This window comes from Puntigrus tetrazona, chromosome 23 (genome assembly GCF_018831695.1).
Source record: "Puntigrus tetrazona isolate hp1 chromosome 23, ASM1883169v1, whole genome shotgun sequence".
In the NCBI taxonomy this organism is placed as follows: Eukaryota; Metazoa; Chordata; class Actinopteri; order Cypriniformes; family Cyprinidae; genus Puntigrus; species Puntigrus tetrazona.
Genome location: NC_056721.1, coordinates 9,648,567 through 9,674,852, shown reverse-complemented (window position 1 = coordinate 9,674,852; position 26,286 = coordinate 9,648,567). Strand labels below are relative to the sequence as shown.

The 26,286-nt window shown below is 36.1% G+C and overlaps 2 protein-coding genes across 2 annotated transcripts; one reads left to right on the top strand and one right to left on the bottom strand.

The window, feature by feature from the left end:
- The first annotated feature begins 215 nt into the window (after positions 1-215).
- Positions 216-12,440, top strand: LOC122328660 (hormonally up-regulated neu tumor-associated kinase homolog A). Its single transcript, XM_043224479.1, has 10 exons — positions 216-745; positions 2,231-2,523; positions 5,355-5,410; positions 5,898-6,036; positions 6,133-6,260; positions 7,479-7,614; positions 7,728-7,905; positions 8,752-8,835; positions 8,933-9,164; positions 9,965-12,440. The coding sequence occupies exons 1-10, from the start codon at positions 530-532 to the stop codon at positions 10,723-10,725; spliced, it is 2,223 nt and encodes a 740-aa protein (XP_043080414.1). The 5' UTR covers positions 216-529; the 3' UTR covers positions 10,726-12,440.
- A 2,927-nt stretch (positions 12,441-15,367) lies between these two features.
- selenoi (selenoprotein I) lies at positions 15,368-24,956 on the bottom strand. The gene is made up of 10 exons (XM_043224522.1): positions 24,799-24,956; positions 22,407-22,475; positions 21,674-21,782; positions 20,678-20,752; positions 20,071-20,333; positions 19,412-19,520; positions 19,267-19,315; positions 18,948-19,128; positions 18,564-18,746; positions 15,368-17,687 (listed from the first exon to the last, which is right to left on the bottom strand). Exons 1-10 carry the CDS (start codon positions 24,853-24,855, stop codon positions 17,580-17,582), a joined length of 1,203 nt encoding a protein of 400 aa, XP_043080457.1. The 5' UTR covers positions 24,856-24,956; the 3' UTR covers positions 15,368-17,579.
- Between the last annotated feature and the right edge of the window lie 1,330 nt (positions 24,957-26,286).

Below are 26,286 nucleotides of genomic sequence, written 5' to 3'. Positions count from 1 at the left end.
TTGTTTTTTTAGTTTACGTTCTGTGTGTGTTTATGCGTGCATGTGCAGGTGGGGGGTCATTACGGTGTAGTGTGTCCTCTCACTACGCTAGGCTCACTGCATCAACCTGAGACCAGATACAGTTAATTATCTACCAGCACACACACACACACACACACAGAAAGACAAGGGTGCATGAACTAACCAGACTGACAGAAGAACCTTCGGTTGGACAGAAAAGACACAGTCTAGATGAAAAAGACAGATAAAGCGGGGTAGATCTGTGGCTAGAGACAAGTAAGAGACAGAAACCTGGTCCCAACACACACAGCATGTGATTGTGGATCAGCATCTAAACTATAGGAAAACACATGAGAGGAACGAAGACTGGATATTCTCCTTCCTGACAGGACAGACAAACACCAACAGCAAAAGAAGAACCAATGAGACCGGCCTCCCTCACACATGCCCATCCTCTGTCGCCAGCCTGTCTTCCTCCATCCTTGGTGTCGTGCTGTGGATCTGCTAGCAGACGGCCATCACTGGCATCATGCCGGCTGCACTGAAGTCATCTCTGGATGGGAGCATGACAGATTCAGGGGAGCTGGAGCAGGCAGCGACTCCCTGCTTTGGAAAAGTGCCCCGTGACCTGCTCCAAAACTTTCCTCACACTAAGCGTGTGGGCAGCTACCTGGTGGGCAAAATGATCAACAAGGGCTCATTCGCCAAGGTTATGCTGGGCATGCACATCAGTACAGGAGAGAAGGTAACAGTCTCTTACACGCAGACGCCTGTCAATCAAAGGCGCAGTGTCACACGCTAAGGGTGTCAGTCATCAGTGCGCTGAAGGGCTGTCATCCATTTTTCATGCTGTCTCGCTCTCTCAGCTTTCATAGCAACTCTGTCTTGCCTAATCTCTGACACGCACCGCAGTTATTATCCATCCACACCAACACACTCAAACTCTCACAGACATTTATTATTATAAAAGGCACTTTATGTTTGGGGGAGCAGGGGTGATCGTGAATCGTGCGTTGGCTGTTGATGTTTTGTCACTCAGTAGTGTTTCAGTATTCATTTTGGTCGTGTAATAGATCTGAAGAATTTTTTAGCATTCTAAACAGTGTGTATTCTGTCTGCAGACTTCACTGGTGATTAGGTAATAACAGATGTCTTTGTAATAGATTGCAATGATTTGAAATGGTATGCTGGCATTGTTTCAGTGAATTGCTTTCAAAGCCTGCAGAAATTGTACTTTACAGTTATTTAGAGTTAGTTATTAAAAGATGAGTGAAAAATCATGGTTACGTTTTGTATTATATAATTGTGTATAGAAAATTATTTGTATTTGTTTATTTATTTATGTATATATACATTATCTTTTAAGAGTTATAGTTTGGGGATACATTTAGGATGTATTATTATTTTGGATTTCATAAATAGTGTATTAACCTAATAATTATCTAAAAAATAATCATGTAAAAATTTATTAAAACTTCAAATAAATTCAATACATTTGTTAATATCTTCAATTAATTAATTTTATTATAGTATCTCTTATGTCAGTATCATTATAGAATATCTATTAAATGCTTATAAATGTTCTGGGGACACTGGAAAACCTCTGGGTTCATCATGACACAGACAAACAGAGAGAGAGAGAGAGAGAGAGAGAGAGAGAGGAGTCCTCCTCTTCTCACTGTGGTGACCTGAGCTTTTATGGGTCAGTAATTGCGACCTGTGTGTGTGTGTGTGTGCTACCAGCTCTTTTACACATCACTGAGCCCTTCCTGACCACTCTGTTTTCTTGATCAGGTTGCTGTGGTGATGCATAAGCACATAAACCCCAAGTCAGTCCTAGAATGTGAGAATGTAAATTATTATCATGTTCCTAAAGACAGGGACTTTGAGCTAGTTTTGTGCCATGCCTTTAAATACAGCAAACTAAACTAAATCACCAAATAAGCAAACTAAATAAGTTTTGACATAATACAGTATATACTAATTACTATAGAGATTTTTTGGGAGGAAAAATGTCCAAAAGAAAATAATTTTTGGAATATTTTTTTTTTCTACTAGACAGGAACAATATTAATAAAGATTGATTAAATAGATTAAATGAAGTCATCCACTTCTTAGATTTAACTTTATGGCTCTTTTTCAATTTACTGTATACATTAATTAAAATACATTTTAAGAGAAACATCTGAGACAAAGTTAATACTAAAATGACTCTCTTTTTCGCTCACAGGTCGCGATCAAGGTGATAGATAAGAAAAAGGCTCGTCAGGATTCATATGTTTTAAAAAACATGAAGCGTGAACCCCGGATTCATCAGCTGATCCGCCACCCGAACATCGTCTTATTGTTGGAGACCTTGGAGACGGAGAACTGCTACTACATGGCCATGGAGCTGTGCGGAGGAGGAGACCTCATGGATCGAATCTGTGAACGCAAACGACTGGAGGAGAGAGAGGTGCGCAGGTACACCCGCCAGATACTGTCTGCCGTGGAACACCTGCACCGGCACGGGATAGTTCACAGGTAAAGAGGGGACATTCACGCGCAGTAACACGATTGGACCCACAAAAATGAAGTGTGGAGATCATATAGATTGTCAGAGATGTAGGGATAGTGGGGTGGCATTAGGAAAAAAGTAAGGGAAGCGGTGAGAGGGTGCTAAGTGGATTCTAGTTATAAGAGCCTTAAAATAATCAAGTGCAATGTGTCATAGATGTGAAAATGAATGCTAATTATTTGAGTGAATAGAAAATTCCAATGAATATATAAAAACGATTAAATATTAATATAAAATTGTTTCCCTTTAGCATCTTATATTAATAAAAAGAACAAAATATTAATGGTTGTAAGTTTTAGAGTGTTGTGTAATTTAAAAGTTACTTTTCTCAGTATAAAATGTAAAACAAATCACAATTACAAACATACAAAATACATTTATTTGTTTTTTTATTTTATTTTTATTTTATATATAACATTTATTTAAAATGTTAATTAAATAAGTTGTTTTGTAATAATTAATAATAATTTTGTCTTATCGTTTTAGAAGTGGTAGCATTTGTAAACAATTTAAAACAATATGTGACCCTGGACCACAAAACCAGCCATGAGGATCAATTTTTTAAAATTGAGATTTATACATCATCTGGAAGCTAACTAAATAAGCTCTCCATTGATGTAAGGTTTGTTAGGCCAATATTTAACCAAGATACAAAAAATGTAAATATTGAGAAAACGACCTTTTAAATTGTCGAAATGAAATTCTTACCAATGCATATTACTACGTTTTGGTGTATTTATGGTAAGAAATTTACTAAATATTCTAATACAATGTGATCTCAAATATCATAATGATGTTTGACATAAAAGGAAATTATTAATAATAATAATAAATAAAAGGTCATTTTGACTCATACAGTCTGTTTTTGGCTCTATTTTAAATCTAATATATTTAAAGATGATTAATACAAGTAATTATTAATATTTAATTTATTTGTTAACATGTTTAATTTTGGGATTTTTATATGATTGAATATTCTTGTCATTTTATAATTTATATAAAATAACTATCCCAAAAATATGAATAATAATTATTACATTTATGCAATACATTGAACAACGCCTTATTTTATTATTAGGCGTAGGTTTAGAGTTTGTCTGTAGTATTATAGTTATATTAATTTATGAATTAAAAAATGTATTATATAATATAAAAACAATAGAAGTCTAAGGTGTGCCCTCGTTAGTGTTAGTGTGTGTGTAGTACTTTGGTCTGGTAGTGAAGCCTAATTCAGACAAGAGTGGGATTTCCATTAGCTGCTCATGACATCATCAGCCAGAGCCACTATGGTTAACACATCATTCACTGACTTCCTTACTAATGGAGTCCCAGGATGAAGCTTCATGACGCCGAGGTCTGTGTCACACACAATCCCCTCAGTAAAGAGCCTTTATTAGAGAATGTCAAGGATCAAAGGATGTTCATCAGCCTGCACGCACGCACACACACACACACACACACTTGACTACCCGCGGGGTTAGTCAACATATACAGTCCCTATGGTAACAAACTGAGCGTGTGGATTCATGTCCAGTTTAGTTCAAAGGTTCAGCCACTTCTACTGCAATTAATCAACCCAAATCAAACTATTTTATCAACTGGCTCCACAAACACTCACTCTATGCCTTTGAGTCTGTCTCTGCTAACCTCTGTACAAAAAGCAAAAATAATAACCCAAAAATTCAGTCGAACTGCTGGACAGCGGTCCTGTTTTCCCCTAATACACGTCATGTCTGTCAGAGAATTTTAATACGGGCAGATATAAAATAGTTTTTCAACTTTTCTTTGTACTTTGGACATTTTGGGGACAGCGTCTGCATGTGTGTGTGTGTGTGTGTGTGAGTTGGGGAACATTAGGCCGCCCACTGGGCTTTGAGATGTCAGCCATGTCAGTAAAAATGGAAAGAAATGAAAATAACTTTGAGGGCTATGATATTTTTATAGGTTTTTCATACAATTTCATATTAAATGTGAGGAGCATGCGGTCGTCAAAGTGAGTGTGAGTGTTTATTATGAAGTGGAAAGAAAGGGAGAAGGCGGGAGTAAGATAAAAGGAAAAGTGGAGGGAAGAGTGTAAAAGTAAAACTTGGCAGAATGACTAAACATCCAGGACCACCAAGCTGTGATATCACCAACAATAAGTCTCGTAGCTCTGTTCTTTAATTCAAATCCCCTTTTAATTCACATTTTTCATTAAGTTTTGTGTGCTGAAGAGGTTCTTGGCTGGTCATGCATTTCCACACATGAAGTGAGGTGATCTGAGTTCCCCTTTGTATTTGTACGTATATATGTATGTATATGTGAACAGCAGTAGATTAAAATAAACATTAACTATCTAAACAAAAAAAGAAGCTTGCACTGACGTGTCTTAAAAAACATTAGTGCCATTTTTTGGACATAAAGTGCACACGAGTAATGCAATTTTTTAAGGCATGTTTGTAAAGACTACTTTAATGTTTTAATTTAAAAAAAGGCCTAGTCTTGGCTTAATCTAATCCCTATCTGGGAAACCACCGCCAAGATGTTCATGACTAAACTAAAATGAAAAATCTACACTAAAATGACAATGTAAAAATGTTGCTAATACTAAAATGGCCAAAATGTAAATAAAAATGTAATTAAATGGAAATACAAAAAAATGATAACAATAAAATGAGAAGCACATAATGTAACACTGCTAAAACTTGAACTAAAATGAAAACGATGTAAACAACGATGTTTAGATTGTTGTATCAGAATTTTGTGTGTGTGTTTTTAGCTAATTTCTTTCATATGTGAATTTTGTGATTTGAACTAGGGACTTGAAGATTGAGAACTTCCTGCTGGACGAGCACAACAACATTAAGATAGTAGGTGAGTGCGTCCTGCCTTTTTACATAAGTGTGCATGTTTTATTCTGAGGAAAGGTTTTGTCAAAGCATTTCTACTGCAACACATCGATAGCTTGACCTTTGACCCTTGAGAATGACCTATCATTATGGTTACAGTAGTGTTAACAAATGTAAGCACACGGGCGGCACATCTTATTTACCAGAAGCTGCTTCACTTTTATCCAAAGCCACTTACAAATCACAACTCATGATATTGCCAATCACTGTAATGTGAATAAATTAGTTAGTTATATAGTTTTCTGTCTCCATCATCCTTGCATTCATAAATTTCATTGTAGTATTCTGAAATCTGTACGATTTGTATATTATTCTTAAAGCCTGTCTATTAAAGAAAAAAGTTACTTATGTCTGCATGTATTCTGCTATTTAACGTTTCTGTGTGACAAACTGTAGACAGAATAAAGTGCTTGTATGCATGCACACTAACATATGAGTGTGTCCGTGTGCAGACTTTGGTCTGAGTAACACTCTGAAGGCAGATTCTCTGTCTCTGGAGCTGCTGAACACTCAGTGTGGAAGTCCTGCTTATGCTGCTCCTGAACTGCTGGCACACAGGAAGTACGGGCCTAAAGTGGACGTCTGGTCTGTGTGAGTACACAAAGTATATGTGTATATACTTTGCTTCCAGCAAATGTATGTATTTTAACCTTTTTTTTTTCAAATGGGTTCTGTGTGTATGTGTAGGGGTGTGAGCATGTTTGCCATGTTGACTGGCACGCTGCCATTTACAGTGGAGCCCTTCAATATTAAGCAGCTTCACCTGAAAATGGTGAATGGAGAAATCAGTCCGATACCATCAGACATCAGCAAAGGTAAAGTAAACACAAGCTTTCCACAGAGATGGAGAGAGAGAGTGAGAGAGAGAGAGAGAGGGAGAGAGGTAAAGAGAGAGAGAAAGAGAGATATTTAGTTATATATATATGTGTATATATATATATATATATGTGTGTATGTGTGTAAATTTTGTTTTTGAAAAAGTTTATTTTATTTAACAAAATGCAATAAATCTAAAAACACAGTAAAGAATATATAATAGTATAATAATTTAAAATATCCAAAAATATGTCATATTTTGTATTAATATTTTAAAGAAATAGTTTTTACTGTATTAAATCAATGGCACCTTGTTGACAGTAAGAAACTTTTTTCCAAAAACATTTTAAAAAGTCTTACTGACCCCACACAAGATTTATTAAGACGAGACACAGAAAGAGAGCATTAGAAAGAATGAGAGATAAAATGTGTGGAGAGCAGTGGTGCAGTGTCTTCTTCTCAATCAGATTGTGAGATCATCTGATCTGGCACATTAATATTAATTATCATGAATATTAATAACAGAGTATATTCACCAGTTGCAAAAATAGATGCACTACAAACATGATGATGCAAAATGTCTGCTAGTGGAACAGAGCCTGGCCGGGTTTCCCTATTGGGTTGCAGATTACACTAGATGATTACATAGTTGTGCGTTATGTATGGTGATATTACGTACTACCTCTTGTTTCTCTGAACCAGCACATTTTAAAAGAAGCATTTAATGGTGCAATCGGTAATTATTAATACAATCAGTGCTTTGAACAAAGTATGCTGGAAATTAATTATCATAGAAGCTTATGGTGGGCCAATTTGTGAGCTTTGTTGGCATCATGAGGCTGCCTGTGATGGCAGTCTAAGTGAATGAGTAAGTATGATCGTCAGTGTCTGCTGACACAAACACTACCCTCACCTCGGTGCACACACACACACACACAGAGAGAGAGAGCCAGAGCAGTGCCAAACTGGCACTCTGATCTGCGGAGTCTCCCCCCCAGGTTGAGAAGGTGGAACAGGGGAGCAAAGTGCTTCTTAAATCTGATCTGCCCTTCTGTAAGAGAAGCCTTGAGAAGTTCAGTCTGGGTCGGGCACACACACATACACTCACTCCTCTGACAAATCAGTGTTGAGATCTTCTGTGTAAGGTTAAAACAAAGTTTTGAGACTCATTTAGCAGTGTCAAGATGTCAATGTGCTCATTCTTTATTTCTCTCTAGCGGCTGTACAGTTTGTCTTGTCTCTGCTGGAGCCAGAACCAGCAAAAAGGCCAACGATAAAAGCAGCAATGGAGGATAAATGGCTGAATGAGGGTTATGCCAAAAGACCCCTCCATACTGTCAATCATAAAAACAGGTACGTGTAAAATGACATCTAATTCTGAGGAACAGACAGAGAGATGCACAAAAAGACACATACATATAGAAAAATCTATTCAGTATTTCCTGATATCTGTTTATCTTTTTTAGGCTGCGTCCTGAGGATCTGAATACAGCTGTGTTAAACTACATGACTGAATCTCTAGGTTATAGTCTGTCTGATATCATCCACACTGTTATCAGTAACAAGCCGTCAACCATTTTGGCTTGCTACCATCTACTGCTGAAAAAACTCACCAGGCATCAGAAAGTAGTGAGGACCATGAAGGTAAAATGATACATGCTCGGATTTATGCATAAAATTGTAATGTTTTCTTATGCTCACCAAGGTTGCATTTATTTGATCAAAAATACAGTCAACTGTTAAACTGTCAAATGTTGTTATTATTATTTAAAATAGTAATTTTTTTTTTTTTTAAATATTATTTATTTCTGTGATGACAAGGATGATTTTTTTCATTACTCCTGTCTTCGGTGGAATCGGTGATACTTGTTTTTTTTGGTTTTTGATGAATAGAAAATTCATAAGAACATTATACATTTTTTTACTGTTGCTTTAAATCACATTAATGTGCCCGTTGATTAAAAGTTAATAATTTCTAATAAAAAACAGTTCCCAAACTATTGAACAGTAGTGTATATCAGTATCACATTGGATACAGGTCAATATTTGTATATTTATATTTAAAATTCATATTTAGTTTTTTCCCCACGTATGTCAGTGCCAGCCTATACTAGATATTTGATTTAATCTAATACTAATATTTAATACTATTAATGTTACATTTAATCTTTATCAAATCTCAAAGTATGTTGTAATGCCTAAATTTGTTCATTTAATTTTTTTAGCATTTTATTTTTACTTTTTTTTTTTTTATTCACACAATATAATATTGAATTTTAATTTCACAGTCTATACTTTATCAGTCTATTACCATAAAAACTATATATATGTATATATATATATATATATATATATATATATATATATATATATATATATATATATATATATATATATAAAACTATAACTTTAACCATATTAACTATAATCTTCTAGGTTGGCTAATTGTTAGGTTTTGGTCACGGCCAACATGTCTGTGATTGTCCTTAGAGAGAAGAGAACAGCGAGTGGAATCTTCTAAACAAGGGCTTGTCGAGAGGGAGAAGCAACGCGAGTGCAAAGAGTCAGCAGCAGGTGAACTGTCCAGCTATGCTTCTCTCTCTTAGAATTCCGTCTTTACTCTAAATTATCATGTAAACACAAAACATTTAACAAACTTTTTCTTCACTAGTCTCCTCAGAGTGACACAGCCAATGAGAGGAGCTCAAGGCAGGCTAGTAAGACCCAGAGGAGCCAATCACAGGACAGAGATGCCAAGAGTGGCACGAAAAGGACAGCGGAGACCATCAGATCAAAGCAGCCAAGCCTAGTGGACAGAGCAGAGTCCCCCTCCTCCCTGCCCCTGGATACAGCTAATGAGATTGCCATACTGGTCGAGACACAAGATGGGCTGATTCCTAAGGGTAACATTTTTTTATTATATCACTAACAGAGCGCTGCATTGATGGTGTATTTTTGTAGGCCAACCAGATAATCAATTAACAAACTTTGTTAATCAATTAACAAAATTGTGAAGCCTAAATACAGTTGTCAGAAATAAAAGACTGAAGTTAGTTTATAAAAAAATACACCATGATTGTACAACTTCAGAATCACCACCAAGACAACTCTTTCAGTCTTTTTGTTTTAAAATCTAGAAAGTGGAAAGCTTGTGTGCGAAGATGAATTTATTTGTTAGGCATAATGTCATTTAGTCCTTGACAACCTCTATAGTCCTATTTAGCAACCTTTTTGTTAGAATTGCAGGTGGGATATTACTAGTGTATTTTATATCTAAAAAAAATAAAATCCGCTGGCGCTGTCTTAATGTTCGAGTGGCAGAAATAACCAACCAACCCATTCTTAGAGAGGGTTTTTTTCCTCTGATGATGACTGCACGGACCAAAAGATTCAATGTGAACCTTATTAAAATTTGTTAAATACAGCTACACCAGCCAGGACTTCTTTTAGACACTTACTGGATAAGAACATCCTGCTCAAAGCTGCCAGATCCAAAAAGAAATTGTTGGCTCTCAAGACGCACTGAATCCAGTAAAACACATTTAATGTTTGCACAGTCTAATAATTTTTATCTAAATAGGTCCTATAACACAGCGATAACCAAATGGTCACTCTATTTAGGACTCATGCTATATTTGGTTTCATTTAAAAATTCATACAGTGAATACTCAGCTGACAGAATTTGTATATGTGTATATTCCAGTCTTAACTTTGGGTGAGAAGGAGATGCTTTGTGTCTCACCGCCTAAGTGTTCCTGCAGAGAGGGAAGTGGAACCAAACTGTGTGACTCCGCCCCTTGTGATGCCACTGTAACTATAGACACCTCTAGAGACTCCCAGACAATGAAAACATCAATCAAACCACACGATCTGAGACCGACTTACTCTGACAAATATCACGCCCTGGAATATGAACATCAGCCTGATGACAAGTTAGAAAAGTTGCAGACGTTCTATTCTGACAAAGGGGCTTCTCCCAGAACTGGACAGCGCTTTAAGGATCTATTACTGGCCATCGAAGAGAAAACCTACAACGGTCGCCACCTCAGCGCCATGGAAAGCACGACACAAACCTCCCCTTTACCTCGACTACGTCACACTGGAACGCTGAAGGAAACCACGGCTAGAAAAGTCACTTGGGTTGGTCTTACGCGCCACGCAACGCCTGACACAGGCTCCTCGCCTTTCTTAGTAAATGGCTCCAAACCGCCATTGTTTCCATCTCAGAGACAACAAGCTCTCGTCATTAAAAACCTGAGACATGCAAAGGAGAAGAGGAACACAGGAACGGGAGGGGGAGGAGGAGGGATCGCTATCCCCAGTAATACAGCGAAAAGAAACTCTGTTCAGTTGCGAACAGCTATACAGCGCAGAGTCACGGACCTCAACTTACCAATGCTTCCGTCGGCTTTACAAAACAAATCTGACAAAAAGACAGAAATCCTCAGAATGGATTTTGGGTGATATTTGAGGACCTGAGGCCCTCCCAATAAGAATATGCTGGGTTTAATACAAGTCAGTTTCAGTGAACAGTGTTTATGGCATAATGCTGGTTACCACAAAACAAATCATTTTGGGTTAAGTCTAGAAATTACAAGCAAAACCATAGGTTTTTATGGACTTGGCAATTTACAATTAGAGTAAAAAACACAGTGTTTATATTACTACATATATTTCATGTAGTAATCTGTAGATTTCAATGACAATACATATCTTTTTTTGTTTTGTTTTACATTTCATTTCTAACGCACATTTTTCATACCCAATAGGCTATTTATAATATATTTGACCTTTCTAAAAGTTTTTGGTAACTCTTAATAAAAATGCAGTCATTCAGTCATGTTAGCTCACAGTGCATTAACTAATGTTCTTACACGGCTTCATACTCGATTCTGATTGGTCACTCACCACATTCCAAGGTTTGTTATTCCCAGATAACAGCCGGTAAAACTAATAACACAGGCTCATCCGAGTGCTACGAATCTTGACCGTAACTGGCTCCATCTTCCAGCTTAAATTAGTAAAATATTACAATATAATAAACTCAGATCGATGCTTTGTGCCTAATTATTTACTGTTGTGGCAAGAAGCTGTGTAACAAGCAGGTTGTTATCGGCAACCCAGGTTTAACAAACACAAATTGTGATTTTAATAATGCATTCGTAAATGCTGAAATTAACATTAACTAAGATTAATAAATGCTGTAGAAGTATTGTTTATTCTTAGTTCATGTTAATTAATGTGGTTAACTAATGAACCTTATTGTAAATTGTTAGAGTGCAGAGAAGTGTGTTTATATATTATCCCCTGGTTTATATAAAACATTCCAAAAAACATGGTAAAATGTTCTGACAAAGACAAATCTTTTCACAATTATTTGTGATTTATGCAGTGATTTAAAAACAAAAAACAAAACAGATATCTAAATGTAAAAATATTTAACTGTAATATAATCAACAAAACTTAGAAATTTCAAACATGAATATTCAACATTAAGATTTCTATTTGAGAAATTAGCACATTCTTAAATAGATAATTCAATTATTTGCGTATATTAAACAACATTTCATAAAAAAATTCTTATAGTCCTCTAATTTTACAAAGTTAAAATCTTTACCCAATTCACCTTTAGTGCTTTGTCCTAAATGCACTTCCACTGCAAGTGCCTCACTCTAATTTATTTGTGGTAATCAGCATTATGACAATACGCAATATCTGCTTCAGCAAGAAAAACGAGATACAATATGTCTACAACATATCTTCATCCCATTACCTCCCCTCTTGCCCTCCATCCTCTTTTTCCTACCCTAATCCCTTGGTCCCAGGACAATTCGACTACTCTTGGGTTTCTTAATTGTCTGGTTGGGATTTGACTGATGCCTATTGTAGGTTTTAAGCTGCTATCATGTTTCTCGCTTTATGAATGAATGCATCTCAATGGCGTCGCTCAAGTATGCCAGTCAGTGCCAAAGGATGAGGATCCATAAGCCAGCTTTGGAGGAATATGGCTAATATAATCAAAGTATTATACTGGCTTTTTGCTTGATGCTTACAGTACAATAAATTAGGAAACAATTATTCACGAATGTGGCAATGTAATTTTGGTACGTCTTTGTTTTTGCTGAATTTTTTTTAGTTTTTCACAACTTATCTTACAAATAAATTGACAGGATACGCAATACTGGAGTGCGCGCCTAATTGTAGACATCTAATTAGGCTAATTTCAGGGTGTGCGTGTTTTGTAACGTGTGTGTGTGTGTGTGTGTTAAATGAGCAACTGTGTTGTGGCTGCTCCCCAATGGCCAGAAGGGTTTTGAATAATGGACATGTAAAGGAATCTTTCCCTCTTTTCAGCTGGTGAGGAGCTCATGAATTATGAACACTTTGTTTTGGTACACGATATGGTGCTGAGGGGGCTTGGCCTTTGTGTGTGAGTGTATAGATATGTGCACTGGAGAGAGATTGATCCGAAGTGAGTGTGGCATGTCTGCACCTCAGTTCAGACTTGTAACCACATAGTTCCTAAAGAGCCAGGTGAGACACTTATCGTGTGATCATATTATCCATCTTTTTTTATACAGTATGAATTTTATTGCGTTAGGTAACAATATAACACAACCAAGTGGCATCTGTGAACAAATGCAGATTTTTCCAAAAGTACTTATAATGGCCATTTTGATGTCAAGATGATTTTTAGTAAAGGTAGACTACTGTCCTGATAGCTTTATTGAAACAAAACATTATTGGAAGAAGAAAAATTTTTAACAGTGAAATAAAAATATTTCACTGATTTAAATGAATCATGAAAATGGACATTGGACAATTTGTATAATGCGGTAACTTTCATTTTAACTGTATTTTATAATCGTCCAAGTATGTGAACATGTCCAGCAGTACATCAAGCAGTAGTTTGGCCTCAAATAGACCAATGACATAATGTCTGAACATTACCAGGGTGCTACCATTACCTCCAAGACAATCCCATCTGTCTCTACTTTAATTAAACACACCATAGAGGAAAAAGAACTAATATGTACTACCTCTGTGACTCAACTAGAAGGAAACTACAGGGGTATCTTACTGTAACGAGCAACCCAGTGATGAAGAGGCACATCACCTCAGTTCTGTGGGAAGATCACGTCAATGCATTAAACCCTTCAGACAGCCAGGAACAGACCATAGTTGCATTTTATTTGGCATATGACGTCAACCAAAGCAACTCTCGTTACATTACATGACTTTTTTTAAATATAATTTTTGTGCATTTTCTATGATTTGAACCACAAACTTGGCGTTGCAAACGTCATGTTCCACTGTTCGAGCTTCAGGAATGTTAATAACAATTTATCCGGTGGCTTGAGAGACCAGGCACCTGTGAAGCCCAGTCTTGCTTTAAACATGCCCAAACTTGCCTAACACCAAACATAATAAATCATTCATCAAACTGGGCCATTACAAATTGGACTTTTTCTATAGTTCGTGATTACTGGTCTCACTAACAATTTATATAATACATATTTTTCTGAATATAATAATTAGCCTTTTTCAGGCCTGCATATCAAGATTTAAAACAATTGTGCAAAACAAAAAAGTATAATAAATATAGAATTAAATGTGTTTTTCATTTAATCAGTAACAACGTCGGTCAAACCTTCAAATCTTTTTTAGCAAACGACGCTGCGTTCAAACGAGAGAAAACTAAAGGCCCGCGTGGTACTTCGGCGAACGGAAGGGTCGTGTGGCGTTTAAGCCGTACCTGAAGTTTATCGTCGCTGATGTACGCGCCGTTAATCCCGGTTTGAATAAAAGATGAGTGCCGGGGCTTCTGGGTCAAGCAGAAGTGCCACCACAGGGCTAACAGTAACTCGGGTAAACTTAGCAAAGCTACATGCATTAGCGCACGAGGCGGGAAACACGTCAACGTTCAAGTTCAAAGATTTCTGTGTAACTCGAGGTGCGTCAGAGGCCGGACTGTCAGCGCCTCGCCCTGACTCGCGTTTCCCAGGAAATAACGGCTATGCACCGGCCTTCTCTGGTTTCTAATGACGTGCATGCATTATTGAGCGCGCTCTCCCGGTCCCGCTCGAGGCACCGGGTCAGCCACGCACAAAACGGACTGCGCTCCAGGAACATTACACTGACGCTGTCGTTGTTTAATTCATGCAACCTCCGATTAACTGTCAGTTTAGGACCAGGACTATCCCGACTGTAACAACACTGCAGCACTGGTGTTAAAGCGATTCAATAATGCATATAGTTACTAAACATGGGTTGAAATACACTATAATAATGACTTCCACGCTGGACTGCTTCACTCCAACACGTTTGGCTGCCAAAATACACGTGGAAGGTCACGGCTTACTGAAGTCCAACTCTATCTGTCCATCCATCCACAGTCAGAGCGCAGGCATACTTGCAAAATTTCACAACTGTTATAAGCTACTGTATGATATTTTCAGTCTCTCAGAGCAGCCGAGTTTACAGCAAATGAAGCAAACTTCATCTCTTCATGTGTTGAGTTTTACTAAGGTAATAATCATTTCCAAGATTTTTAAATAGAGGTTTACAGTATTTCGCCAGAATAAAAAAGTAGGAATTCGAAACATTAAAGGCTTATGAGATTTAAGCCTTGAAAAAAGAAGATAAGAATTTGTGTGTAAAAAAATTACATTGTAATATTTTTTTATTTACAGTACTGTAATATACCTAATTATACTAAATTGAAGTTAATATTTTGCTTCCTAAAAACAAATGCGGACTGAGATATTAACACAAATTGAGGTTCGAGTATATTTTAAAACGGTTTCGCAAATAATGTACATTTATTGTAAAAATATTAATTTTGTAAATGTTCAAAATAAAACATTTGCCTAAAAACAATAAATGTTTTATGCTTGCATATCTTCTATTGGCATACAGCTTTATATGAGCATTAAAGAAAAATTAGCCAAATGTGCAGTGCAACGGTGTCATCTTTAACAATAAGGTTTCATTCCACAGAAGAAGAAAAAACATTGTTGTCTATTCAGATGATGCACTGTGCCTCTGAGTGAAATCCTGTCTGTCCTGTGACTGGGGTGTCAAAATCTGCAATAGGACAAAATGATACTGTGGATACACTTACATTTAATGGGGCAGCACAAGATAATGTTACAACATGGCTGGATTTTGTTTTACAATATGCAGAGGTTTGAGAGGTTCCATCCCTCTTAAGATTAAAAAAAAGTGTTACATTTGCTTGTTACAAATGCAGTTATACAGAACTTGATGATAGTCCTCCTCGGACCAAACTGTAACATTTAAACGGGATGCCTAGTTTAAAAATGGTAATAGTAACACAAACAAAACACATCAAGCAGCCACACTGACAGCAGCCTCCTCTGATATTCTGTGCACTACAAAAAATTAAAATGTGCTGATTCGCGTAGTGATTTTGACCCTCTGAGGCACTATCACTACTCTATGCAAAAAAAACAAAGTTCTACTGCATAAAAAGAAAAAGCGCCATCTGCTGGCTAAAAACTTTCTGATCTAAATTTGACAGGAGTGCCTTTAGAATCGAGTCGTCACATTCTTTAACATAAAATATTGCAAAAGTGACAGTAATTAGATATTGACATAATAACAAAAAGAATTTACTTGGATATAGCAGTTAAAATAAGTAATTTATCTGTGTGATTGATCAATTCTTGTGAAACTGAAGGTGTTTAAAAGATAAGAAATAAGCGTCCCATTATATTGTGAAGGTAAAATAAAAGCAAGATGAAAAACAATACAATGTTATAATGACATGAATAGACTGTACATGTTTAAACATCAATCGATCGGGTCTCATCTCAGAGAAACGGAATACATGGAGGCATGAGGTTTCCAGAGTGAGTGTATAAGTGTAAAACATACACAGATATATACATACAGTACATATGCACATACACACACTCACTCATCCATATATTTACACATACATTCAATTCACACGACATACTTTAGAAAGCTAGTGGGAAAATAAAAATAAAAATCCTATTACCGGTGTATAAGCCCTCAGTCCACCAAACAGAAAGATGCGAAAACAAAAGAACAAAAAACAGACTAAATGCTGGAATGAGTTTGATGCAGGCCATCACACCTGCGGCCTGCAGGTTTAACAGACATGTCGGTGGCACACAGACTAGTGCTTTTATCGTGTTTATAGACGGAGCGAGGTTTGACTCGCTCACTCCAAGTGCACCCTCTCCTGGTCAGGGTTTGAAGCGCACTCTTCATTCAAGCACAAATAAACTCAATAAAAGCTGACTAGTGAAGCAAACGAAAAGATAACTGGAAGAAACTGAAAATCGGCACGCGGACACACCATCACCAATGTAAAAAGGAAACAAAAACAAACAAATATCCCAGTTGCAGTAGGTATACAAATTCAATCTGTCAGATGAGGTTGTGGTTCGAGTTGTGTGATATTACAGATAACTAGTTGTGGTTGTTTCAATTTGTCTTATGTCATTGTTAAAATTTTGTATAATTGTAAAGATCAGCAAAAGCACCATAGATTTAAATAAGCATCTAACATCCTTGTTCCCTCATACATATAAATAAGTTTCATATTAACTGAAAATTAATTTTCACAATCGGTTTATACTGTCCATTATAGAAACATTAAATAATGCCTCTTATTTAAAGAAGAAAAAAAAAATCCCCAAATTGAGCAATTGAGGCTAAAATTAAATGTAAATAAAATCTTCAAATCGAATAAGCTGAAGACATTCATCACATCATATGTGTGTGTTCATCATCATGTGGTTTGCGCGTGACTCATCTGAGAGCGTGTAAGTGAGATTAACCGTTCAAGGCTCCTAGTATCTCAGCTGAAAAGCACATTTCCTTAGGAAACAAGCAAAATCCCCAGCTTCACAGATACCAGAAAACCAAACCGTCTCGGTTCGGAGCGAGCAACACAACACAGCTCTTTTCTGGGAGAAATGGGCCCTGTTACACAGTTGCAAGTCGAGGCACTATAGGTCCTGGGCTCAATGGGTCCCATGGTGTAGCTGTGTCTGAGCCCAATATGTTCTAAGGTGCAGCTCCACCTCGGGGCACAATGGGCCCTGTGGTGCAGCTCTGCCTCAGGGCTCTGTGAGCCCCATGGCACAGCTCTGCCTCAGGGATCAGTGGCCCCTGTGGTGCAGCTCCATTCATTTGTTGATTGAGCAGCATCCTCAGAATAAGGCGGCGCATTTGGTCAGTACAATTTGGTTTCCTGTTGTTAGCTGTGTCCCCTTGGTGATTGGTGAGAGTCGGCTAGCTGAAGAGCATGCTGAGATAGCTTAAACCTCAGCAGCCTTCAGGCCGATTTTCTCCTCGTCTTGTCAGTCCAAATTGGGTTTCTTTAGTGAGAAGGCGTATATGTTAAAATGATCACTCAGCTGCTTCACCTGCACAGTGAGACAGAAAAGGAAAAACATAATGAGATATATTTCAAAGTGGTTGTGAATAGAAACTAACAAAAGATCAGTAAAATTTTTCTTCATGTTTTGTGCTCATTAAGGCTGCATTTACAAAAAAGAAAAAACAACAACAAGAGTAATTTGAAGAATCCCTGACTTTTCATCAGCTATTCATACATTCTTTAGTGTCACATGATCCTTCAGAAATCACTGTAATATGCTGATTTATTATTGGAAATTGTCCTACTTATTTTTTGGAACCTGTGATACTTTTTTCTTTGATGAATAAAAACATAATAAGAACATTTAAAATAGAAATCTTTAAGATTTTAGATCACTTTACGAGTCTATACGGTCACTTTTCCATTTAGCACATCCTTGATAAACGTATTAATAAAGTATTAATAAGTATTAATAAAAAAAATAATGGATTGTGTATGACTGAATATAGTGTATATTGTAACAAAATTATTTGTGTGTATTTTGAATAAACGGTTCTTTTTAACATTTTATTTATCAAAGAATCCAGGAAAAAGTATCAAAGGTTCAAGAAATATTAACCAGCACAACAGTTTCCAACATTGATTATAAATAAGGGAATTAGAATGATTTCTGAAAGACAATGTGACACTGAAAACGGTGCTGAAAATTCTGAAAAACTTACAATAACAATAATTCACAAATGATATTTTTTTTTCTGTTTTTTTTTTTTTTTTAAATCAAATACATTCAGCCTTGATAAGCATAAGAAATGTCTTTAAAAGTTAGATTCCAGTTAGATATAATTACTTCTTTTTTAACAATTAATAATTAGAATTCTTCATTATTAATGAACTAATGAGCAGTCTGTGTATCTTTACTTACAACTGATACTCCATAGTGTATGTGAGTGAGGAGGACTATGGCGGTCCATATGTAAAGGACGGTAATTTCACCATTCTGCAAAGTCCCAGATATTACTAGCAACACCACAGCTGTCATTGGCAACAACAACAAACTCAGTGGCTTGCATCGAGTATTACTCATCTGGCATACAATGAGCTTGCACTGAGAGAGAGAGAGAGAGAGAGAGAGAGAGAGAGAGAGAGAGAGAGAGAGAGAGAGAGAGAGAGAGAGAGAGAGAGAGAGAGAGAATGTCAGGAGCAGACATTTGACAAGATGTTTCAAATGGAACTGAAAGACCTCGATTGTCATGGCTGCACAACTTGTTTATCTACAGCAGAGAGCTAGAGGACTGAGTACACTCACTGTAACATTGGAGAAGGCTGTTCCCACCATGAGATAAAAGATTCTGGGTTGCTTCTCGATGATGTCTGTAGGAGAGAGACTGATCCACAGTGTAGACAGCACAAACAAGAGGATGGGTGAGAAAAACGGCAACAAGGCCTCATACACCGAACTGTGCTTCAGGGTGTTACTACGGTACGCCCTATAATAATACAGAGAGAAAGAGTGAGAACATATCAATGTTCCATTATTATTAAACATACATTATTTAAGAACATCAATAAGCTACACAGTTATTTTTATGTAGTTCAATGCACAAGAGGCCTGGAATGGAACTCACTTAAAGACATTGTAGAGGCTCATTGGCAGTGTTACAACAAATAAACAACCTGTTAAAAAAATGAATGAGGAAATCAGATCATTCTTTAATTATCAGGTCTGACCTGAAAGTGAAGGAAAATGCAGCATTTGAAGAGTTCACTTACCAACAATCATAACGGTGAAGAGATCTCTGTAATGAATATTCCCAATGACAGGTTTGTACCATGTTTCCACACCAACCACCGCTGTTATTATGTACACGACAGAGATAGTCTGGCATACAGATTGAAAAAAAAAAAATTAAGACTTTAATTAATACAAACTAAAATGATTACATTTAAGCATCACTGCTGTGTGACATGTACAAATCCAATTTTTATCTAAATGTCATATTTTAAAATACACCACTGCTCAAAAGTTTGGGGTCAGTATGATTTCTTAATACTTAAAATTAATAATTTAATAAGCAAGGATCCATTACAGTGTTTTTTTAGAATGACAGTAAATACTTTTATAAAAGATTTATATGCGTACAAACACGCGCACACACACACACACACATTATATTAAATTATTATTATACATAAACTAATAAATTATTAAAATACATAAACCTGTATTGTAATATAGTAAACTTTCAAAATATTGCTGTATTTCAAGACTTGAGTGACAGTTTCATTAAGATATTTAATATTGCATATATATATATATATATATATATATATATATATATATATATATATATATATATATATATAGTTTATGGTTATATTTTATGAAATCAATTTTTCTTTCATGAGCTTATCTTAAGGTAATAAATTACCACTTGACTGATGTCATAGCCCCAGGGCAGGAACAAAATCCCAGTGTTGTACTTCTCCCAGTGAGACAGTATGAATGAAAACAGGACGACCCATAACAGAAAATAAAGTGTCACCACGCTGACGCCTGTCTCCCCCCGTCCAAAGACAGAGTACACTGTAGCGACGAAGAACACACATGCCCAGCTGTCCAGGCCGTGGTCAAACAGCTCACCCAGCGGAGTGCTGGAGTTTGTTCTCCGAGCCTGTTTGCCATCTACACCATCTGCATATACACACACACACACAACAATACATCATATGAGCAATTAACACATATTCTCACACAAACATGTTTCCTATCTTGCCATTACATTCAAATAAGTTTTCAGAGGTTCTCTGGACCCTAGAAATAATGTTCACAGCTATTCCCTTTATAAACTACAGTGTTAAAAAGAAAGCCTCTGCAAATTTGCTGAGTGTCCATATTTTCAGATGCAAATGTGTTTTGTGGCTGTTTTATCGTCAGAAGTCTTTCTTGGTCAAAGGTTATTAAATGCACACAGGTGGGAATAAAAATACGATTTTTGACAAAATCAAATCTGTACATTATGCTCTAGTAACACTTACCTAAGGTATAGGCCAGAAAATTGAACAAACCAGCAGCTATCCACACCCAGCTTGGCACATGTGTATGGCCTTCCCCTGTTCCACAAAACACCCATGAAAATAGTCAATGCCATTTTTGATTAGCTACAATCCTAATTAGGATAACATCACAAAACTTGAAAATATATAATATAACAAAACAAACTAAAGTAAAAATTAAACTTGCATGCCAAGGCTGCACAATTACATCCAATTTTTAATCCGAACAACAATTATGGAATCCCACAATTATGTAATAGTTCAAAGCGGCAATTAATGATTCAAAATCCACTATGTTTAAGATGTGTTCTTTTATTCTACATGTTATCTTAAGTGTTTTGCATTGCATTTAATTTAGTTTTAGTATAGCATTATAACACTACGCATATTTTGACTTAAAGAAGAAACCAATCCGATGTATAATTCACATTTGAGGCTTGACACTGTAGAAAAGAGATACATTTTTCAGCTGGTTTATTTTCATTTAAAAATATAGCATGCGGTTGCTTCAAGCAATGGTATAAACATCATTCGGTGTAAACTGTGATGATCTGTAAAAACCCTGATGGCTTTTGCGTTTTGTTTTCATTACTACTTAATAGAATCAGATTTGTTACAAGGAAAGCGAAACTTTTTTTGAAAGCAGAACTTGTTTTAATTATTTACCCCATAACACTGAATGTGCAGTGTGAATATGTGAGGGAGCAGCTATGTGTCAGGTGTGGCTGTGTATTAACAGATGGCTAGTTGATAATTGAGAGAATGATGAGCTGGAAGTGAGACCTTGATCCTTGTCGTTAAAAAAAAAAAAACAACATACATATACAACCTTTTTCTTATCAGTGCACATAATAACTAAATGTTTATTATTGTAATCATTCCAAATGTCTTAAAGTCTCTAAGCTTTCAGGCAGAGAGCAGTACCCACAAATGACTTCTAGCGCATGAACAATCACACACACAGTTTAATGACCTCACCTGAGGCATAAAAGTCAAAGTCAAAAAAGGACAGCAAGCTGAAGGTGAGTACCAGGAACATGAACCCTGTAAACGTGATGAGGTTTGGGGCAAGCCATGTGGGCAAGATCTGAGACGGAGCGAGAAAGAGAGAAATTAGCAAGCTGCAAATGGTCAGATCTTTCTCGCAGGTAATCAGAGCCAGATGGAACATTCATTAATGTTGCATATATGCAATTCAATGAAAGCAAAACACAACGTAAGGTTATTCTTTTCATGTAAAATACCGCTATACATTCATGGTTTCTAAATATTTTATATAGATTGACAGACAACTACAAAATGCTCATAAATGAATCTTTTTAATAAAACAAAAAATTTAATAACCGTATATTTCAATATGAATAAATGAAAAAAAAATAAATAAATGTGATACCGATGTGAAATTAAACAAAAAGCTATACTAACATTTAAAATGTATAATTAGAAATTAATGTTACTATTTGATAAAGCTGTATAGTTAATAAAATATACCATTAAAAAAAATGTAATAATAAAAATGTTTTTCATATTTGAAAGGGACTTTTTCTTTTGCATGTCTTAATACGCCAGCCTTGCATATGTAATGCATCCACTAATATAAACATACAAAAATAAATAAAATGCATTATTTAAGTAACACAAATATTAATCGATAATAACTGGATGCCCTTGTATATTCTGGGTAACATTCAAAAAGACAGTCATGACTCACCTTCACTACTGAGTTCCAGAAGGGGTGCATGACATAGATAGAGAGGGGGTTGGAGTCAACCGCACTGTACTGGAAAAAAAAAAAAAAAAAAAAAAAAAAAAGCAGAGTAAGATCACACATTAACACTCAGGTCCATAAGTGTAAATGTCAAAAAGTGTTAACAAACATTGCGCTTAAGCTGTCTCAACTAATATTGTGCTGTGTCTACAAACTTCAAATGAAAGGACTGATATGTAAACTACATAATATCACTAAATCTCTAATTAGATTCTGCACAAGTAGCAGGTACAACTGGAAAATAAATTCTTATGTTCAAACCTAGAGGCAATTTAAAAAGGCCTAAATGTAATAATGTCTATCAAATATGAAACCGCTCACTACAGCACACAATACTAAGTGGTATGATTCAGTGTTGAAGGCAGATCACTTTTCAACCACTTGCCCAGCATGTGTTCCCTGTGTGAGCTCACACTTAGGGATAGGGCAGCTATTAGAGCCTCGAAAACATCTGGATCTGGGAAGGACTGAACCATAACTCTTGAAGCCCTGAAAAATATGCTTTCTAAGATGCACGTTCATTTAGTCCAGTGTGTTTAAAAAATGCATTTTTTTAAATGAACCATGTAGATAAAACCAGCAATTAAATATACACAAAAATGGTGAAAAGTAAATATGATAACTCTGCTCAGATACAGGGCTAAAATAAACACACTGCGGTAGTCATGTGGGGGCAGTCATGTATGTTCGATGACCCCTGCAAGTATGTGCAAACATGAAAAGCAAGAATAGCTCCTACCAGCTCAGCAGCCTGTACATCTAACAGCACAGTAAATAAATACACTTTATCAGGCCAACAGGACATTACGCCAGGAGGCACACAGGGTCAGGACACTCTCATTCACGAGCTCTGTCAAATAACCACTCAGAAATACACAAAACTTGTCACACCCAGGAATTCAACCTCTCAACCCCTTCAGTTCCACACCCTTTTAACCATGTGTTCCTCTTCAGAGGTGCCTAACATTAAAGATATCATTGCTAATTCATATAAGTAAATAATTATTGCATAATTGAAACACAATATGCATTACAAAAGTGTATAATAAAAAAATTAAATATGGAAGAATGACTAAAAAGCATTAATACTGTTTTTAGTTGTATGACACATACGCATTGAAAATTTTGGTGTTCATTTTGGGCTATTTGTGTCCATTTTCTAGCATTTATCAATACTTTACGATAACATGGTTCTGTTTGATCCTGCAGAAAATACATAATGACACTTTAATATTGTGAAATATTATGATTTAAATAACTGCATACCACTGTAATATATTATTTGCGAATGTGACTGCAAAGCAAAATTTTCAGCAGTTATTACTCCAGTCTTCGGTGTCACACGATCATTCAAAAATCACCCTAATATGCTAATTTGATGCTCAAGAAACATTTCTTATAATTGTCGTTTGTTTAAAACAGTTGTGCTGCCTAATAGGTTTGTGAAAACATGTTTTTCAGGATTGTTTCTTTAAAAGAACAGCCTTTATCTGACAAAGACATCTTCTGTAACATTACAAATGTTTTAATACTTGCTGAATGAAAAGGGAAACTTAAAAATAAAACTACTTTTAAAACTACTTCATGTTTACAACAATTACTAGATAGATAGACAGACAGACAGATAATCAAGGCAAACGCCCACAGAGCAAGTTATGATAATCATGAACACGATACGGTTTATAATTGGACAAACAAAGAGCTTTGCATCTCAATCCTTTCAGGTGCTTCTTCTGTAATTAATCCAGACTCAGAGGACCCTGACACTAACTGCTCTGTACATTAACACCTGAGTTTCTAATGAACACAGCGAACAATTAAAGCGAAAGCACGAGGAGCTTGTGACTCACATGCAAATTATGTCCTAACCGTGATACTTGTCAAAGGCGGAACCAGGAGCCCATCCCTTTACAATTCAACCAAATTGACAAACTAACCAACAAAACTAACTATGTAGACCAACTGCAACAAAACGGGACACCGTGTTTGTGTTTAACTGGTAAAACAATGTTTAGAACTGAAGATCTACTTTCACCGGCGGTTTCAATTCACGGTGGTACGCCAGTAAATTAACCGGTTAATAACACTAATATGTCCTTAAAACCTTTGACTTGGATGTATATATACTAATAACTAAATGGTATGTCAATTCATTCCTCAAAAGTGTGAGGAAAATATACTGTTTCTGTTTAAAAGTGACAATAAACCGCCGTTGTCCTTTCTAGAGAGCGGCACACACCGGTAGACCTCATGCTTCATGATAGCATTAACAGCACGGCTCGGCTAGCCGACACCCTGGAGTACTACACATTTTGCAGAATAAGAGCGACCTCACCTTATATTTATCAAAACCTGAGATTTGCTCTTGGGTGACATAGTGGTAGAGAGCCATAATGACCGCAGCACGGCTCTGAGACAGACCGAAATACACCACCGTGTCGGCGCACAGTATCCGCAGTGCTGCGCGTGAGCGGCGGCTGTGCAGTGGCGTGACGCCCGAAGCTCCGCCCACAAACCAGCCCGTTCTTTCACAATAAAAGCCGACGTGGAACTTGCAGCAAAACATAAGAAAAGAAAAAGACGCGTTTCCATTTCTTTGATGCTACGGAAGCTTCGTGACAGGTACCATCTAAACGTTACAGTTTTTCCCAACTGTTTGCACAAAAAATTTATCACACATCTTCTGAAACACCAGAACCACACATCAAATCCGCAAAACCTTAGACTACAAATTCTCGGCCTTTTACTCAGTTTTTTTATTTCATAAAATACTTTTTGTCTGTTTAACGCAAAAACAGGACGCATCTTAATTTCTTTTTTCAAACACAACCTCACACGTTTGCACATGTGCAAACATACGCATTGTAAAAATGTATATATTAAGTAAGTTTATGTCTATGCTTTAGTTGACACCAACCAATCATGGCTTCAGAATAGGCCTATAAATACACATGTACACAACTAGACGTTGATGTTGATGTATCTCTTTTATTTTGTATTGTCTACTAGTGTATTCACAACCGCAAATGTTTGCTCTCTGCTTCCGTACAGTATAATATTTGTTTTCAATGTTTGTCATCATTTGTATTCAGTGCTTAATTTTGCAAGAGATTTGAAGCATATTATGTATATGTTTCTTGGATCTGTATGTAAAGATTGAAAGAAAAAAAACTGTACTTTTGTCTATTTTCTTGAATAAAGCCTACAACAAATTTAAAGTTAATATTCTAATTTATTTAGTCTATATATTCACATTTTCATGTTATTTTGTTACAATTTTTAACACTTTTTTTAGTTATTTTATGTTGTTTTTCTACACCTTAATGCTCTATTTTTATACATATATTTTTATATTGTTTTCTGTTCCACAGACCACCCAGCAAAGAGAGATAAACGGAACTCACTTTGAAAACCTCTAGACAAGTCTACACAAAACATTAATGAATGTTCCACCATACAGACTAAATATGCAATGTTACAAAAATGATTATTTTACAATACGTGAGCTGAGAATGGGGTAAGTTGTTATTTTAAGTTAATTTTTATAAGGAATGCACAAAATAGCTCTTTAATAAATTGTTTTATCTTAAATAGAATGTATAATAGAATGTATAAATGAAATACGGACACAAAGCTAGCTCATGCTGTTGTTCCACTGTCTCGCCACTAGGGGTCGCTGCAAACACACGAAATCCAAAAAAATCGTTAACGTCTCTATAGAAAGGTTATGTCGATTAGAACCAAATAAACTTATAAACTGTATTTATACGACACCTCCATATACACAGTTTAAAGTGATTGTGTGCATTTTAGTGCCAAGAAA